General features: G+C 36.0%; 1 protein-coding gene across 2 annotated transcripts in view; it reads left to right on the top strand.

Moving 5' to 3' along the window:
- ndrg3a (ndrg family member 3a) overlaps positions 1-20,778 on the top strand; it is a 44,592-nt gene that overhangs the window by 2,107 nt on the left and 21,707 nt on the right. For both annotated transcript variants that reach the window (XM_067388128.1, XM_067388126.1), the window contains exons 2-3: positions 14,065-14,136; positions 18,878-18,910. In XM_067388128.1, the coding sequence (XP_067244229.1) occupies positions 14,080-14,136; positions 18,878-18,910 (90 nt within the window). In that variant the 5' untranslated portion in view covers positions 14,065-14,079. The remainder of the gene's footprint in view (positions 1-14,064; positions 14,137-18,877; positions 18,911-20,778) is intronic.

Below are 20,778 nucleotides of genomic sequence, written 5' to 3'. Positions count from 1 at the left end.
TGGAACATTTATTAAAGCTACTTAAATGCCCTAATTGAGTAAAGGCCTAATCCTGACTTAATCTAAACACTGTCAGTGAAACCGGGCCACAGTATGAGGGACAGTTCATCCAAAAATTCTGACATTATTTAGTCAACCACATGTTGATCCAAACCCATATGCTTTTATATTTTTATTACATTTTGAAGAATCTAAATGCAGCACTTTGCTATACAAGGCTCATACTGCTATTCCTTTAAATAAACTAAGCAGTGCATTTCGACTCTCCCTCATAGCATCCTCTGTAAAGCACCTGCTGCAGGTGGAGCATTATCACAGTTGTCAGGCTGTTGAGTTTGGGATGTGGACAAATTCCAAGCTGGTCCTCCAGACCATCCCTCACTGCAGGAACTTGCAAGACTGCAAAAACAAAGGGACACTCTGTAATACTTAATGCGCTATTTTAACTAAAATTATGCTTCACCAGACAAAATTTGCCTCATAAAACTGGCTTTAATGTACATATTTTTTCTTCATAGTATTTATCTAATATCTAAGATATTTGATGAAGTATATTTGTTTCATGTAAATGCCATTTTTAGCAAAAAATCTAACTTTTATAAGCTTTGTGATACAGAATGATACCATTTCCATATACTATGGTATTTACAGTACAGTTTAAAAGTTTGAGGTCAGTAAGTTTTTTTTTAAGGAAATTAATACTTTTATTTTAACATTTTTAATGATTCATTAAATTGATCAAAAAAGACTGTAGACATGTATAATGTTGCAAAAAATTCAAATAAATGCTGTTATTTTGAACTTTCTATTCATCAAAGAATCCAGAAAAAATGTATCATGTTTTCCACAAAAGCAACGTTTTTAACATTTATAATAATAAGAAATGTTTCTTGAGCACCAAATCAGCATATTAGAATGATTTCTGAAGGATCATGTGACATTAAAGAGTTTGAAATGTAATAACATAGAAAACCGCTATTTTAAAGGTGCCCTAGAATCAAAAATTGTCATAATTATAATGTACGCCCCCAATATGCCAGCCCATGTTCAAGGCATTAGACAAGGGCAGGACGTCTGGATGTGCACAGCTGAATCATCAGACTAGGTAAGTAAGCAAGAACAATGGCGAAAAGAGATTTAAAGGGGCCACAGCCTGAATCAGTGCATGGGTAATGATGCCCCAAAATAGGCAATTAAAAAAATTAATTTAAAAACATCTACGGGGTATTTTGAGCTGAAACTTCACAGACACATTCAGGGGACACTTTAGACTTATATTACATCTTATAAAAACTGGTTCTAGGGCACCTTTAAGTTGTAATAATATTTCGCAATAACATTTTTACTGTATTTTGATCAAATTAATTCAGCCTTGTTGAGGATAACAAATTTTCTTTAAAAACATTATTTTACCGACCCCAAACTATTGAACGGTTAATGTATTCCATGGTCTTTCAAACTAAATCGTAGTAAAACTTTGGTACTGTTTTGCCTTAAAATTATTCAATTAATTTTTTTAATTGGTTTCAAAATAAACTGGTTTTATTTTGCAAGGTTATAGGTAGTGATTTAATGTAACCTTACAGACAAAGGTTTACTGAAAAGCAAGTTGGTTGTTTGTATAGTGTAATTGCTGCATAGCGAATGGTGAATATGATGCTCTGGAGCGTTTGTTCCCATGAGTGTGCTTCTTTAAGTGCAGTCTAGTGGGGAGAGAGCGGAGGATACAAACATCAAATGTCTGATTTTTGTTTAGTGATTCAGTAGAGGGATTTTAAGGGCTTTCAGTAGATCTGTTGTACTTCACTGCTTTCTTCCTGTTTTAACCTTTATTATAGTCAGAGACGCTGTGAAACTGGTTCTGGCATATGGCGGCCATTGTTAGCATGACGGTCTGAAGATTTGTGAGAGTTTCCTGTGACCTTAATTTGTAGATTCTGCTGTTGCTATGTGGTGCACTTGATTTTTTTTCTCATTTTCAGATGTGCACCTTGTTAATCAGCTCAAACCCATCTAATATCTGACCTACAAAAGGCGAATCTTCCCGGTGCTGAATCTCTGAGCTTTTTTAATCAATTTCACCAATTCGATCTTTGTCTAATTAACATTAAAGGTCATTCTCTCTGACCTGTCGCACGGGCCTTGTGGGTTTCATGTGGTTGTCCTGGACCGTGGCCAGCCCACTAAACCGGTGTCTTTGGTTTTGTGCCATGTTTTTTTCTGTCTCCCATCGTTCCCTCCTCCCATTTTCACCTTGACAGCTGTGCTTCTGCCTGATGGCTCAATATCAGGCTGGCCTGCTGAGATGTCTCAGTCTATTCCATCAAAATGATCATCAGATTTCACACTGACCCAGCACTTTTTCAGATCACATCACTTATTTTATTTGCTCAGTGTATCTTCATGCAGCTCTTGAATTTTAATCTTGAGCAGTAGTTTGCACTGGATCCCTAAGGACTCAGGGCTCTTAAAAGCAAAATATATATAACAATCCTTTTGTAAGAACAACAGTATTCTGCTTTTGCAACATTTTTTGCATGAGCCTCAATGAAACGGATCAGTGTCTCTTTAGCTTTTTACCCTGAAATGCCTGGTGTGTTATTAATAATAAACAATGTAACATATACTGCAATTTAAAAGTTTGGAGTCAGTAAGATTTGGATGCATTGAATTGATCAAGCGTGACAGTAAAGACATTTTATAATATTACAAAATATTTCAAATAAAATTAAATAGAAAAGATTAAATATACAAAAATATTAAAAATTTCCGAAGGATCATGTGACACTGAAGACTGGAATAATTGTTTATAAGAATTCAGCTTTGCCTTCACTGGAATAAATTACATTATAAAATGTATTACAATAAAAAATAATTCTTTTAAACTGTAATAATATTTAACAGTATTACTGTTGTCATTACTGTATTTTTGATTAATAAATAAATGCAGCCTTGGTGAGATTTTTCAAAAAACATTTAAAAAAAAATCATAATATCCCAAACATTACAAAAATCTTAAACAATTTTTGAGTGTTAGTGTATATGATCAAACAAGAACCTGATTTTAATTTTGGAATCTAATCCAATCCTCTCCTGATGAACAAAAGCAAGTCTCACCCTACACTGTAAAAAATTATTTTCATGATTTATATCACACAATTTTTTCTTTTGTCAAATCAACTTAGAAAATTAATGTGGTTCAGATAACATACTATTTCGACTTTCTGTTGATTAAATCAATCGCCTTTATTGAATTAACTCAAATTTTTAATTTCAATGAACTCAATTTTAAGGCAACCAGGTAACTTTAAGTTAAACCAACAATTCTTTTTTACAGTATACTTTTGTCTTCTTGAATATCCTGTTTAAGTCTGAAATACAAATAAACACATCAGTCACAGACCTTCTGAAGGCATTTAAATAAAACACAGTTTGCATATTTAGAATTTAGCCATTCAGATCATTTTTCAAGCATAGATGGTGGCAGCATCCTCTGAAATACATCAGATTTCCAAAGTAAAATGCATAATACATTGACTTTAAGGATATTAGGTACATTTAGGGTAGAAGTAATAGAATGTTGTTCAGATGAAATCTGACTCCGAGCACTTCCCGTGGCCCTGCTGAAGTCAGACGGTGGGATTTCCCTTTAGACTGTGCTAATGCAGGTTCTCTTAAATACATTTAGCCCAGGCTTCATATGCCACACGTTTAGATTTTATTTATGGCTCTGTGAGCTGTTGCAGAAAGTCATTTACCCAGCTCACATCTTGTCTGGACAGGTTGTAAATTTATTTTCTGTCATTTATCAAACCAGATTAATTTGTTGACATCCGTCTAATGCACCACATGCTTTGCTTTGTGCATCTCTGGGGGATCTGGCGCCCTTAAGAGTGATTACCTTGTCGATTATTTATTACCTCATTTTTGAGATAAGACGGAAATATGGAATGTGAATTATATATGTGCACAGTATGTCTTAGATCTGAAATAAAATTTGACCATCTGCTTGTTTGAAGGCTTTAGTCTCATAGTGTAATTTAGTCTTTAAATCCTCATGCTTTCAGTACAAAAACTGAGGCTATACTTTCCAAGAATTTAGTCACATCCCTTCAAAGCCTCTGCAGCATCATAGATTATCTTTGCCATAATCTGATTGCTAAGACTTAATGTTAATCTATAAAAACACTAATAATTTATAACACTGTTAATAACACCAAGGATGATAATGATAAATCCAAAAATCATTCTACACTAAACACGACAAAGCGACTGTTGCAAAGCACTTAGACTACAACAGAAATAGAACGGGAAATCAGTTTACTGTCAGGAATTTGTTGTCATGTCACACCGCATCCAGTGTAGACAATATCACTGATTAAAATGGGTTCTGTTGTCTTTTGATGCGTCGTCTTGTGCTGCTCGTGTCCGGCATAGACACAGTGTAAATATAAAAGAATGGCAAGGTCCACAACACAAAAATAACGATTACGGCACAGAGAAACTATATCATTGGTATCCCTTTCAGAATGTTTTTTTCTTTTTTCAGCTGATAAACAATAAAGACATTGACAGCCAATCACAATCCATCCTTATTTAAAGAACTCTTAAAGTGTCAGAAGACAAAACTGCATTGCGCTTATAATAAGCAGAACACTAATCTAGTTATCATAATAGCTCTATTTAGATTTATCATTTTCGGTGTGAACGTGCCTTAAATCCATTTTCCATACTGCACATTATAATGTTATGATGGATAAACTCACTTTTGTCATTTAACCCTTAAATGCATACCTCGGGTCTTTAGTGACCCTGGACGTCATTCACTACCCTCCTCCTCGTTCATTTTTTAAAGTTAGACATCAACCTTCTTGGTATTCCTCAATATATTTATTGTAAAGAATATAACAAGAAAAAAATCATAAAATGATAAAAGAATGCCTATTTTTTTTATTCATTTTTTGTAAAAATTGTATAGGGTCGCAAACGATCCGAGGTGTGTATGAGTGTACGTATATTTTTCTGCACGACAATAATTGAATCTTAGATGACAGAATAAGTGCAATTCACCTTTATTTCACAAGGTGGCAATGTCTGATACACAATGCTGAAGTGACGACTCATTTAGACAGAAAACGAAATAAGAGAAACATGAAATGGCTCAGCGATTTACTGCAGCGCGAGTACTGAACGCAATCAAATATGACTGTAACTGTCACTGGATGGATCTGGTGAAGCTGTTAGCGATCGAAATATTGATTTTAAAGATGCTGAGAATTATATAGTTCTGAGAATATGTTTGAGATCGCGAATGGGCTCATATTCGTGACCTCAAACATAAAACTAGCCCATTATTTGCTGAATTTACTGGGAAATGAACTCTGACGAGGACAGTGATGATGGCATAAAATATCTGCTCAAACGGAGCCCTTTCAAGCTCCAAAAGGTAACAAAATACGATTTATTTTATTCTTCTGTAATTGTTACTCTAATATCAGAGGAGTTTTATATTATCACGACAGGTAGAGATCCTTCCGTGTTAGATGTAGATCCGGGTCGATAAAGACCCGAATATGTAAGAATGATTGGCGAAACAGTCATGCATTTAAGGGTTAAAATGGTTGATTTTGGTTTTTAGTGTTTTATTTATTTAGAGAAAATAAAATCTGTCACTTATCGGTTGTCACCATAATCTGAAAATAATTATAAGGAATAAATTACATTAATTTAACCTACTTTAAATCCTCATGTTTTCTGTGCAAAAATTAAGGCCACAGTTTCCACGAATTCAATCACATCCCTTCAGACATTAGATTTTAGTGTTTTATTTTTCATTTATTCTGAGAAAATAGACTAATATCTGTTGTCTCCATAATCTGAAAATAATTATCAGTTTTGGCCAGAACTTTAAAAATCGGTGCATCCCTAATTATACATCATCAATAACAGTTCAATTCTGTGAGTTAGAATGGACTCTTTTCAGTTGTGAACTGTACTGAAGTTCACAAAAACTGACCCTTTTTAACATAACCCATTTTTAACACCAATGAATTAATCTGAGCTCTGAAATCAAACAGACTCAGGTCCACACCAGAAGCTCCAGTGTGAAATTCCCCTTAAAGTGTAATTGTGTGTGTATAGGAGGTAGTGCTGTCAAATCGATTAATCACATCTAACATAAAGGTTTGTGTTTACAAAATATACTACACGGACACATATTGTGTAAACGCAAACTTTTATGTTAGATGCCATCAATCGCAAATAATCGATTTGACTTGCACTAATGGAAGGCATAAGATGCTTTTCTTGATGATGCCAACAAATATTAAGTGTTAAATCAATCCAGTGAGTGGCTTTCTGTTCTAATAAGGCTAAATACTGTGACCCTTCAAGAATAATGCACTCCTTTCAAAGCATTCTGGGAACTCTAAGAAGCTATAGTCTGCACTATGAAAAATATTGTATGTGTGCATTTCTGATTTCTGAGAGCACTTCTAGAAAAGACAGACAAGTATCCTCAAATACCCTTGTGTGTATGCAAGTCCTCACTTCTTCAGAAATGACAGCAAGGAAGTGGCCTAATGTATCAGGCAAAAGCAAAAGTATGATGGATGCGATGCTGGGAGTCTGTGACAGTTTGCGTCAGAATGCAGGGTGTCCCTCAGCCCTTAGTGTATGAAAAGAGAGAGAGATGGAAATCCTTTTTTTGGCAGAGAGTCTAGTGCATTGGCTGCACTCTGCCACCACAAGAGCTTTATAATAGAGTGCGCACGTCACCCTGTCACGTACACAACTGCGTAGATGAGGGGTTTCCCTTAATTCAGTTAGTGATAGAGGGAGCCACAGAGATGGAGACAAAAGCAGGCAGGAAAAGTTGGGAACATACAGGCTGTCTTCAGAATAGCAAATCTAAAAACCTTTTCTAGAAATGACTTTTCTGAATCGTGTTTTCTTTTAACAATACAGAATCAGTAGGTTTAAAAATTACAGTAATAGTTTTAATTTTGATCTTTTGTTATGCATTTTATTTTTTAATTAATAAATTAGCTATAAAATGAAATATTAAATGTAAATAAAGAATACTGAATCCTTATTGAACCCATAATACATGTGTACTTCATTAATAAACATGATGACAGCTATGGTTAAAGGTGCCCAAGAATGCTTTTTCACAAGATGTAATATAAGTCTAAGGTGTCTCCTGAATGTGTCTGTGAAGTTTCAGCTCAAAATACCCCATAGATTTTTTTTTATTAATTTTTTTAACTGCCTATTTTGGGGCATCATTAACTATACACTGATTTTGGCAGCGCGCCGCCCCTTTAATTCGCCTGCTCCCTGCCACACAAGCTCTCGACTATATTACAGTGCATTTACAAAGTTCACACAGCTAATATGACCCTCAAATGGATCTTTACAAGATGTTCGTCATGCATGCTGTATGCATGCTTCGAATTATGTGAGTAAAGTATTTATTTTGATGTTTACGTTTGATTCTGTATGTGTTTGAGGCTATGCTCTGTGGCTAACGGCTAATGCTACACTGTTGGAGAGATTTATAAAGAAATAAAAGAAATATAAAGAAAGTTGTGTTTATGAATTATACAGAATGCAAGTGTTTAAAAATGAAAATAGCGACGGCTCTTGTCTCCGTGAATACAGTAAGAAACGATGGTAACTTAACCACATTTAACAGTACATTAGCAACATGCTAATGAAACATTTAGAAAGACAATTTACAAATATCACTAAAAATATCGTGATATCATGGATCATGTCAGTCATTATTGCTCCATCTGCCATTTTTCGCTGTTGTTCTTGCTTGCTTACCTTGTCTGTGCACAGATCCAGACTTTAATACTGCCTTTCCTTGTCTAATGCCTTGAACATGGGCTGGCATATGCAAATATTGGGGTCATACATATTAATGATCCCGACTGTTACGTAACAGTCGGTGTTATGTCGAGATCCGCGTGTTTTCCGGAAGTCTTTTAAACAAATGAGATTTACATAAGAAGGAGGAAGCAATGGTGTTTGAAACTCAATGTATGTCTTTTCCATGTACTGAACTCTTGTTATTTAACTATGCCGAGGTAAATTCAAATTTTGATTCTAGGGCACCTTTAATAGTCCACTATAAATAAATCTCAAAAGCAGGAATTAGGGCATAGTTTACGATAGATTGAAGTTTCATTTCCATCTCATCTTTGAGAAAACCCTTTGCCTTCAAGCATTCCCCATTGTTGATACTCATAATGATCCTGTTTCTGCCTCTCTTACTTGGTCTGAATCTCCTTGTAATTCCCTTTCCAAATCGCCAGGGTTACGGCATAAGGAATAATCTAGAGCTGAGCATGTCACACCGCCTTAAACAGAATTACGCTGCTGTGGTGAGGATTAAAGCTAGCAGGAGCTGAACGTAGCCGTGAGCTGATGAGCTCAAACAATGCAGCAATTTTCTGGCCTTAATTGGGTTATTAAATTTTGGTCTGCTGCTACGACAAACAATTACAAATCATTCAAACAGGCAGTTTTATTCTTTAGAAAACGAGTGACCTGTAACATGAACGCGCACTGATGTTTTGTTTAGTTTTAGCGTGGACTGATTGCACTGCAAAAATCATTTTCAGCATTAGTATTTTAGTCTTGTTTTAGAGTAAATATATATATATATATATATATATTTATAAAACAAGATAAATAAATGTTTTTTTTAAAAGGAAAATTGTGTAAGATAATAACTTTGTTACATTATTGGAAAATTTAAAAAAAATTATGTCTTGTTTTAGAACAATAAACTTTTACATTTTACAACGGGTTAATAAAAACACACAATCTTCTCAAGTTACACAAACTGGATAGAACTCAACCTATGCAGGAGAGAAGGCACAATCATCTGTCCACATCTGTGCATGCTCCTTGCTGACCGACTGTTGACTCACAGGGTGTTTGGCATTAAGGTGAGAGAAAAAGAGAGATTGATGGACAGAGAAGAGTAGGAGTGTTTTGTGATAACCATCGATCATTAAGCAGTGTTTTCTGACAGCATTCGTGCCCGCTATTCTTTTTATTTCACTTAGTGTGTGGTTATCTAAAAGTGTGGAGACAATTTCCAGAAGTCCTCCCACGAACAAACCCAGATCATTAAATTAAATTAAATAAAGATGTTACATGCACCTTAAAATGAAATACAAATGATCATCTTTATATATCTATGGTCTTATTGTGAATGATTTCTCCATAAACTTCCTATAAGAATTAAAGATAAATGGGAAACCCCCTCAAGGGTATTCAAGGTTGTGTGTGTGTGTCTGGGTGTGTTTTTGTGACACATCAGGACACAAATTTGTATAATGATATGGGTATGACATAGGTATTACAAGGAGAGGGTGATTTATGAGGACATTACCCCATGTCCCCATCAAAAGGCTTATAAATCATACAGAATCAGTTTTTTTATGAGGAAGTAAAAATGTGCACAGTTTCCTGTGATGGGTTTAGGGGTAGGGTTGGTGTAGGGTGATATAAAAATACGGGTTGTACAGTATAAAAACCATTACGCCTATGGAATGTCACCCCAATTCACAAAAACAAATATATGTGGGTGGGTGGGTGTGCTGAAGTATCCTAGAGTATCCTCCTTACCCATATGTGACTGATTAACAGGGTGTGTAGAGAGGCTTGTTGGGGCTAAAAGTTAAAGGGATAGTTCACCCAAAAATGAAAATGTGATGTTTTTCTGCTTACCCCCAGGGCATCCAAAATGTAGGCGATTTTGTTTCTTCAGTAGAACACAAATGATGATGTTGCAGTCTGTCAGTCGTATAATGAATGGCAATGGTAACAAAATCTATGAGAGTAAAAAAAAACATGCACAGACAAATCCAAATTAAACCCTGTGGCTCCTGACGACACGTTGATGTCCTAAGACACGAATCAATCGGTTTGCGCGAAACTGAACAGTATTTATATAAGTATTTTTTACTTCTAATGCACCACTATGTTCAACTGCCTTGAGTGCACACACGGCATCCAGTGCGTGAGGTGTGTACACTCTCTGGCATAGTTTAAACATGGTGCCTATAGTACAACAGTTGTTATACAAATGGACTACACTAAAAAACATTGTTTTATAACATCAATACTTCATTTTTTTGTTACTTTTCGTTTTTTCCTTTTTTGTTAGCTTTACAAATAAAAAAAACACACACAAAAATGTTGTTCACATACCTCAGTTGGATGTGGAAAAACCATAGGCACAGCTGATGGTTTAAATAGTACGTGATCCTCTCCTGGGTATGTAAAGTCATCAGGGGAAAAATGATCGCTGCAGACCCTCAACAACTTTAGTACTTTAATGGGTGTGTTGATATCCAACCGAAGAGCAATTAACCTTAAATTCAGGCGAGCAGGCTCAGAAGTTGTGAATACGTGGAAAGTCACCACTCCCGAATGAGTTCGCAAGGGAGAATGTAATCTTTTAGTTTTAAGTCGGTTTGAACAATCTGGATAAGCGCAAGTAAGTACCATTTTGATTACCTGAAACAATGAGTCACGTATACGCGCGAGAGATCACTTCCGGCACTTGCGTAAACTACGCCAAAGCGCATACACACTTCACGCACCGGATGCCGTGCACTCGCTCAAGGCAGTTGGACATAGTGGTGTATTAGAGGTAAAAAAAAAAAATTATATAAATACTGTTTGGCTTCTCGCCCAAACTGATTGTTTCGTGTCTTAGGACATCAATGTGCCGTCACGAGCCGCAGGGTTTAATTTGGATTTGTCTATGCATGTTTTTTTTACTCTCATAGATATTTTGTTACCATTGACATGCATTATACGACTGACAGACCGCAGCGGTTGGAGTTAAAAATCATCATTTGTGTTCTACTGAAGAAACAAAGTAACCTACATCTTGGATGCCCTGAGGGTAAGCAGATAAACATCAAATTTTCATTTTTGGGTGAACTATCCCTTTAACATTTGTAGACAGTTTATCTTTGAAATTGATTCAGCAGTGCCCTTTAGCAACATTGTCATCTGACTCCTAACTCTCATAATTTTTTCTGGTATTTTCTTTTCGCAGCTGTATATACAAATTTTGGCTGAAAATCTCTGAAATAGGAGGCCGGAACCCTGGGAAGTGTTTTTACATGAGTCACATTTCTTCGGACGGCACAGTTATGCAATACACATGGGAAGATGGTGAATCAGGATTTTTGCTGTAGGTTTTACCTACAATAGATTTTTCATCTATACTTTTATCATCTATAAAAGCCGTGATTTGATGTGAGAATTATATAGACAGAACTGTGGGTGTCTGTGAGTCTCAGCTAATGCCTCGGTCTGCTGTTCTAAGTCTTCATTACTTCTCCCCGTCCCTTTGGGAGCCCTCTCTGAAAATAAACATCAGCCCTTTTGTCTCTATGGCAACAGTTTTACACTTCACTGAATGCACAACTAGAGTGGGCGGAAACTGAAAATGACATTGATTGCGGTTGATAGTTTGGTTACGAAGTTAACTCGGGTTAGTGAAGCAAGTCAAATCTTGTTGATATGAAATCTTGACACTGATCTTGGCAGCGTGTTTAAAAAAAAAGTATGAAACTGCTTGATAATTCTAGCCGGAGCCTTTCCGCTCACTCTGGGGATTACATGATTGCAGAGGTCATGACTGCATTTTGGCCTTTGCCCTCCGCTCAGATTTATGTGTGCAGAAGGTTCGTGGACAAATCTTTGGCATGCTGAACATTTGTTGTTTTCTTTTTGTGTCACTCACTCCTTTTCTAAATATTATTTAATGCCCTTCATCCGGATTTGCTGCTGGGTTTGTGGAGGAGATTTCCACACCCTAAGCTTTCAAATCGTAATATGTGTTAGTAGTTTTTGAAGTTTGATTTCATGCTGCTCTGCTATTTCATTGATGAAAGGCACTGCACTGATGCAAGGGAAGCTATACAACTTTTAAAACCATTTTTGAACTGCATTTGCTCATTATTGTACATGCAGCTTTTAATGAGCACATTTTATTTGTCACACCAAAGTTTAAAATGAACTAGTGAAGGCAAAAAGGTATTCGAAAACTGTTACAGAATGTAATATAATACTGTTCAAATGTTTGGGGGAATCAGTCAGTTTTTTTCTTTACTTCTTTTATTCAGCAGTAACACATTCAATTCATCAAGAGACAGTAAAGACATTTATAATGTTGAAAAAGTTCTTTTGAACTTTCTATTCATCAAAGAATCCTGAAAAAAATATATATGATGTTTTCCACAAAAATGCTAAGCAGCACAACTGTTTTTCCAACAATGATAATATTAAAGGCGCAATATGTAAGATTTTTGGACTAAAATATCCAAAAAAAACACTAGAACAATTTTATTGACTTGTGTACTTGCATTATCCCAAATGTATCCAAAAATGTTTAAATACAGAGAAATAAGCAATTTTAACCAGGAGAAGGACCGTGCCCGTGCGTCAGCTATCAATGACATCATACCCGCGTTACCCTCCGTTTTTTCCGGTTTTATTTTGTAGAAACTATGAAAACACCAAAGACGCTTTAATATATCATGTGTTTTATTAGACCGGTGAGCAACTGTTTGAATGGATAGATTAATTGACAGAAAACTAATCATTGTTATATAGCTCAACACAGTAAGGGCCCTATAATACACCCAGCGCAATGCGCTTTCCACCAGCTGTAGACATAAAGACAACACCTCCCATGATTCCGCAAAATCAAGGAGTCATCAAGCTACACCTTTGTTTTGAATAAGCGACCTTGAGCAGAGAAAATGTACATTATTGTGCCTTTAAGAAATGTTTCCGGAACACCAAATCATAATATTAGAAAGATTCAGTGAAAACAGTTGTTTTAAAGTGTAATACTTTTTTCACATTAATGTTTTTAGTGTATTTTTGATCAAATATGTGCAGCTTTAAAAATCTTACCGTCCCTAAACTTTTAAGCACTAGTCATTCTTATCAATTCTAACCAAAAATCTTGATTTTAAAATGTTTTAAAACCCAAAACGTGCATGTTATCACGTCTGATGGTGGTCCATCAATTTGTTGAAGGTGTTCCAATTGAAGCAGCCGATCACGTTTGGATCTGTCCCAAGGTCAGGAAGGTCAGAATGACTGTGACAATAGACAGATGAGGCTAGTGGAAGTGGGTTAAGCCACGTCAGCATGTCATTCCACCGTACAGCAAGAGCTCAGCAGATCTCAATTGGCACATTGCACATCATTCATACTGAATGTCACATTTTTGTTGCATCTAGGTCAGTATTTGATCATACATCATAGTTTTATTGGTCTCACCTTGAACAGACATTGAAAAAAAAAAAAACAAGGTGGGGCTTTATTTGCATAGTCACTCATTACCAGCCAGTGCAAACAGAAGGGACACAAATAAGGAACAATTTGTGTGATCATTCCTGTCTCAGTCCTTGTAATGAATACAGGAAGTGATTATATTGGATGATTTAAAAACTAAGCCTTGCATAAACCTTAGCCTTCAGAATTTTAATCGCAGACCAGAATCATGCAACATTTATACATTAACTAGCTAGCAGACTGTAGCCTTACATCAAAACAACCCTGTTCCCAAGGCAACGGAAAAGAGCAGATTTAATTGTAGAGACATTCCCTTCGGCTCTCTGCTTTTATTACTGTTTACCGAGAGTGTGTAACCAAAGGCTGTTGTGGGCTGATACCCAATCTCAGGTCTGCCAGGTTAATTAAAAATAAAAAGGGTGACTACACTTACTCTTGATTACAAGAGTGGAAATTACTAGAGGTCCGCTAAGTACATCGCAAAGCGTGTTTTATTAACAGAAACTCAATATAAAGCCTATGTGTTGACTCAGGTGAAGTTAGCTGCAAATGTGACGCAATGTGAAATATGTCTGGCAATGTTGGTCGTAATTAGACTAGATTAGATTTTAACTGAAACTGATATTGTGCTCGTTTTTTTTTATTTTTCATTTACATTAATAAGAAAATGGGTTGATCATATATTGTTTAAATGAATGTGCTTTTTTCTTTTTGTAGCACAGACAGACAGAGATGGATGAGCTACAAGATGTTCAGCTGACCGAGATCAAGCCTCTGCTGACCTACAAGGTGAGATAAACATATCCGAACACACACACACACACCTACACACACACCTACACACACAAACTAGTTTACTGTATACACATTCACAAACAAGCTGTAGCTTACTATATCTTTTACTAGTGATATCTTCACTAGTGATATTTACTAGTGATAAACACCTCTTCTTGGACATACCATACGTTTTTATAGACCCTAGCAGTAATATTTTGTATTAGTAATATTTTTAATTTTTTTTTACTTTTTATTTTATTATTATAATTATTATTATTATTATTATTATTTTAAATGCATTTTAGAATGATAGCAAAGCCACCAAATGATAGTAAAATGATCGTAAAGCCATGAAATGATGTGAAAAGACAAGGTCCTTGTCTTACAAATGCCCTCCAGATAAGGTCCCTGTCTGAAAAAACGACAAATTCCCTCTGAAACGCTTTCAAGATGGATTTGAATCCGATCACTCAAACTACTTCAGGAGGTGGTTTGAGGTGCATTCTAAATGAAACTGGCCAAGTGTACATGCAACTGGTTGTGGAAGCCACAAATGTGAGATTACCCCTTCCAGAATGTTAAAAAATAAACGTGTGAGAGCGTGTTATACAGGCTTCTGGTAGCCAGATATGACAGCACTACTGCAACACACATTGCCACAGATGAGTAGCCTATTATCTCTTCAGCAAGCCGATGCGCAAACTGCCACAAATGAAACTCAAAGTTTGATGTCGCATCCTGAAGCTCAACACACAATTATCTTCATTAAAAGTAGTGAGACTAAATGACCAGGTGTAAACAGGGCCTTAGTGTTGAGTATGTGCATGAAAAAATAACAAGATAAAATCTTTTTTAGGGGGTGGGGGAAGTAGTTCAGATTTTTTTTTATGCAGGCCCCACAAAAAGTTAAATAATAAAAATAATAATAATAATTTATTTTAACTCTTTCCCCGCCATTGACGGAATTTTCTGACTTACCGACTGTTTTCAAAGTTATACATTAGGGGCGCTATTACGCATCTTTTGAAAGAGTAGAGAATCTCTGGATCAAAATACAGCAGTGTTGCCAAGTCTGTGTTTTTTCTGCAGAATTGGGCTGCATTTAATTTGTTGACATGGGTAAAAATGTTTTCCGTGGGTTGATTTCCCCCCCTGTACTTATGATTTTGGCTTTACAATAGCCCCAAAACCCCCCCCAGGCATACAAATTCAGTGGAGAATTCGGCCACCCAATAGAGGGTATGCATCGACGTCACTTTCCCGCCAAAAGCGTGCTCCCTCAGCTGGACTGAGTGGCAAAAGAACCTGCTGCGTGATTTTACAGGGAAACAAATTACACGAAAGGTTTGAATTGAATGTGTTCCTTACAACTTGTCAAATAAACATAATCCATGGATATTGACATGCAGCCAGGAGTTGTTTCCTGACATTTATATGTGCCTGATTTCGACGGCGGGGAAATACATAAAGCAAATCTGCCTGTGAATATTTTATATAACTACAATATAGGTAGGTTTAAATCCACGTAATCACTTATATCAATGTTATATCATCATATTGTCCATCCCTAAAACATATATAGTTTTATAGTATAGTTTTTGTCAGTGTTGTTGTTTATTGAAAAACACCCAATTATGCAGAATATATGATGGAAAATATTTAATTGTTCAGTTGTCAACACAATATATAACAATATGTACGGTATGATTTTTACCTCAAAATCCAACAATTTAATAAAATGATAACTGCAAATCTTTCTGCAGTTTTTAAATATATACCTCAGGTTTTGTATCAAAGCTATTTGTACAGCTCTTTCTCGTTTTGGATGTGTTTTGTGAGTTTTTCACGACACGCTGAAAACCAATGCTCAAGGGGCTCGCACACCGGACGCGAAGCTCAGCGCCGCGACACGTCTTTCAAATTAGAAAGCATTGTTTTACATTTTTTTCTGATGAGTCGTAGCTGGGCACCGCGGACAGGCGCCGAATGTTGCTGCCGGTGTGTATACACTCATAGAAAACAATGCGTTCGAATTTTAAAGACATGGCGAGGCGCTGAGCTTCACGTCCGGTGTGCGAGCCCCTTCAGTCTTTTGCCACTCAGTGGGCGTGACCACAGTCGTAACGGTCGACGGTGACGTCACGTGCGTACCCTCTATAGAGAAAATTGCATTAGGCTATTTTTGGGCTACTTTTGTTGCACAGACCTGACAACCCTGAAACACAGGCAAAAAAGGGGCAGAAACAAATAATGAAAGCATTGCTTATGCTAGGGGCCATTACATTTTTGCGAAAATTCTCAAAAATGGTGGCAGTGACTGGCGACTTTTTTTAAAAGCAGTTTTTAAGCAGTATGTTTCTGTGCTAGAAGATTTACTGAAATTTTTATTTAAAGGGTTAGTTTACCCAGAAATAAAAATTCTGTCATTTATTACTCGCCCTCATGCCGTTCCACACCCGTAAGACCTTCATTCATCTTCAGAACACAAATTAAGATATTTTAGTTAAAATCCAATGGCTCAGTGAGGCCTCCATAGGAAGCAATGTCATTTCCTCTCTCAAGATCCATAAAGGTACTAAAACATATTTAAATCGGTTCATGTGAGTACAGTGGTTCAATATTAATATTATAAAGCGACGAGAATATTTTTGGAGCGCCCAAAATAACAAAATAACAACTTATTTAGCCGATTTCAAAACACTGCTTCATGAAGCATCGGAGCACAAGTGAATCAGTGTGTCGAATCATGATTCGGATCGCGTTTCAAACTGCCAATGACTGAAATCACGTGACTTTGGCGCTCCGAACAGCAGATTCGACACACTGATTCACTGTGCTCTGATGCTTCCTGAAGCATTGTTTTGAAATCGGCCATCACTAAATAAGTCCTTATTTTGTTACTTTTGGCGCTCCAAAAATATTCTCGTCGTTTTATAATATTAATATTGAACCACTGTACTCACATGAACTGATTTAAATATGTTTTTAGTACCTTGATGGATCCTGAGCAAGGAAGTGACATTGCTTCCTATGGATGCCTCACGGAGCCATAGGATTTCAAGTAAAATATCTTAATTTGTGTTCAAAAGATGAACTAAGGTCTTACAGGTGTGGAACGGCATAAGGTTGAGTAATAAATGACAAAATTTTCATTTTTGGGTGAACTAACCCTTTAAATGTTGACCACTTCTTGACCAAAATAATAAAAAGCCATAAAAGGCTGGAAATGTTACAGCTCCAACTCCATCACAATTTTTTGGCTTATAATTTCCAAGTCATTCTCTCAATTTTTACAAAATTGTTTGTTATAAATCTTACATGTCTTATAAGTCAGCTAGATATCTAGTTTAAATCAGCAGAATGCAGCCATACTTTGAGCCGTTGCTGATATATATGCACATAATTGAATGAGTAGCAAGATCTAACACAATATAAAACCTATTGAGACAGCAGAACTCATCACCTGTTTCACTCCATAATGCATAGTGATGCTCACGCACACATGCCAACTCTCACGACTCATGTATTACACATCTGTGCCACATTAAAACGCACATATTCCCTCCATGGCTCCTCGTGTTAGAGAATTCTGTGTTTTCCTGTAACTGAAGCAAAGTTCCTCTCTACCCCTGCATTTTTCTTTACTTCATCAAACTGAATAATTCATGTGAGGGTTACTGGAGCAAGTGAAAACAAATGGAGATGGCAAAGGGACGGATGGGGTGGAATATTAGTGAAATGGTTTAAGCATGAGAAAAAGTGGAAGATTGAAATTGAAAAAATAGGAATAGATAAAGAAAGGGCAGATGGGGTTGAGGTGCCAAAAAATTCAGCGCAATGAAAGATATTTCAGTCTGTTTCAGAATAATTTTTATTCTTCCTGCAGCCCCTGTTTGTAGAAATTTTCATCATGGCATCCTGGAGTTTGTCAGTTAAAATCTTGCCATTCGTTTTTGCTACATAGCGTCCATTTCAAAAACGCTAAAAATAGAAATGTAAATGTCATACACCCATTAGCACTGAGCAAGGCCACCAGTATAATTCACGATGCAAGGGACAAACGTTTTGGGCTAAACCATAGAGCGGCCATAGGGTTAAAAACATGAAATAATAAAATACATTAAAATGTGTCCAATTTGACAATACTGGTTAAAAACTATTTCATTGTTTTATTTGGATTGACAGCCATAGTTTTGTTTTCCTTCAGGTTTTTAACAGTATACAGATAGTTGTAATATTTTTCAGAAAATTTTTACACACATTTATAGTTTAAATTATTATTATTATTTATTTTTATTACACTTGCAGGTGGGTGTTATTAGCTTTTTCCTGAAATACAAAGAATTGTTATGCAATTTGTGCAACATTTCATAATGACTGGCTGTCAAGCTCCATAATACACCAAAAATGCATCATAAAAGTGTTCATCAATCCATCCAGCACAAACTCCAATTCTTAATTTTCTACTTTTGTGTTCCACTGAAAAAATAGGGCTTTAAAAAGACATAATGGTGAGTTAATTATGACAAAATTTTATTTTTTATTTTATTTTATTTTTTCCTTTTCATTCTTTAAATGCATGAACTGGAGTGACTCCCTGACCTCTCACTCCATCTAGTGGTGTCAATATAAAGAGCAGTGGCTGGGAGACAATAATTTATGATATGATCAATATTATTTTAACATTGTTAGACATTTTTTTATGTAATTCATTGAGTAAGGATTAATCAAATATGATTTCTTTTTCCTACAGAACTCTCAGAACTTCCAAGACTTTGACTGTCAGGTAAGACATCTTATCTTTTCGAATTTACATGCATTTCATTAGTGGATGTGATAAAAGTCAATTTGGTCTCTTAGATGCTCATTAGAGGTTTGTGTGCAAAAACAGTTAAGTGGTGTGATATGGATATTTTAGGGTGTTCAACCTTCACATTTTAATATCAAAGGTGTTATTTTGGGAAAAACATCCTATTTTGATGTTGAAATAAGCCTCACTGGAGGATATGAATATATGAACATGTGCTTTGATGATACTGTGTTTCTGTTCAAACTTTGTCACACTGGGATTGTACAAATCAGCTCTGACAGCCATAAACTGATTTTGTTTAATTGAAATAAGTCCATTTAAAAGAAAATAAGATGAAAATTGTATAGTTCTAATTGAGATTATACTCAAGAACTTAAATTTTGAATTAAAATATCCAAAAACCACTAGGCCAGTGTTATATATTTTGTTCACTTGAGTACTTAAAATATCCCAAATGTTTGTAACTATTTGTAAAATTGACAAAATTGCAATTTTAACCAAGGCTCCGGGACATTTGAGGAGTCGCCTGTCAATTGCGTCATACCCGCGTTACCCTTGGTTTCCGTTTTAGTTTGTAGAAACCATGGAAACACCAAAGACGCTTTAATATATTTACAGGTTTTAATAGACAAGGGCACAACTGTTTTGATATATGTATAGACAGAAAACTAATTATTGTTATATAGCTCAACACGTTTAGTTTTATTGTTTAAATCTTATTTTCTAGATTTTTTTTTTTTCGAGTACCATGCTTTACCATGCCTCAGATAAAAACACTATTTTGTGAAGTTGCTAACATAGCATAATCAGATGCAGCTTTATTTTTAGTAACAGTAATACAGCATTTTCTCCCTCCATCATACAATACGTTTTCAAAATAATTGCATGCCATTTATCAACACAAGCCATCCAGCATTTCATATAATATTTCTAAAATCGATTTAGCATACTGCATTGTGCAACAGTGTCTCACAGCAGCCGCCGAGCGAACGCACATCATTTCAACACACTCAAATGTATCTAATATGATAAACAGAGCTGCATTGTACCTTGACAAACCTCATACTTTGACAAAGGCTATTAGCTGAAACGGTACTAAATACTAAGCCTAAGCTTCAGTGAGTGTGCAGTTGTTTCCCTTTTACTAAACAGAGCTGCGTTACCTCATACTCATGACCGGAAAAGCATAAGTGGCGCCGGCGACTGTGGCATAATAAAAGTGTTGCGCAATCGTTAGAGTCCTATCCCAATTCTTTTCCACCGGCTGTGAGGTGAAGAGCACGTGTCCCAAGATTACGCGCTCAAACTTGGTGTCATCAAGCTACGCCTTTGTTTTGAATAGCGGACAGAAAATCTTTCATATTGCACCTTTAATGTGTCCTGTATAGCATTTCATAATTGTCCACATTGATCATTATCTCTTTATCTCATTATATCTTGAAATATAGATGTATACATCATTTATAAATCCATGTCTGATAGGGTTTTTTAATGCCTCTGTAGCAATGAGGAAATGGAATTACATCTTCGTGAATTACATTCTCCTCTTTCAGTGCAGGGGTCTCAGATGAGCTAAATATAGCGCCTGCAGCTGTTAAAGTGAGCATGCTCAGACTCAGGCATGACCTGGTCTACATTATATAGAGGCCTTATTATTCCTTACTCAGCAAGCCTCCATACACAAGCTTGCACACTTTAAGTGTTAGTCAGTTGATGGGCTGACACCGAGCCAGCCAATCCAATCTCACACCACCAGCGCTGAGTGCTGCAGAACACCTACATGTGCGTGATATGGCTTAGGTTTAAGGTGTGACTGCTCTCTGCTGGTGAAGAGAGGTAACACA

Source organism: Chanodichthys erythropterus, chromosome 6 (assembly GCF_024489055.1).
Source record: "Chanodichthys erythropterus isolate Z2021 chromosome 6, ASM2448905v1, whole genome shotgun sequence".
In the NCBI taxonomy this organism is placed as follows: domain Eukaryota; kingdom Metazoa; phylum Chordata; class Actinopteri; order Cypriniformes; family Xenocyprididae; genus Chanodichthys; species Chanodichthys erythropterus.
The sequence above is the reverse complement of the archived record's forward strand: the minus strand, read 5'-3'. Positions and strand labels throughout refer to the sequence as shown.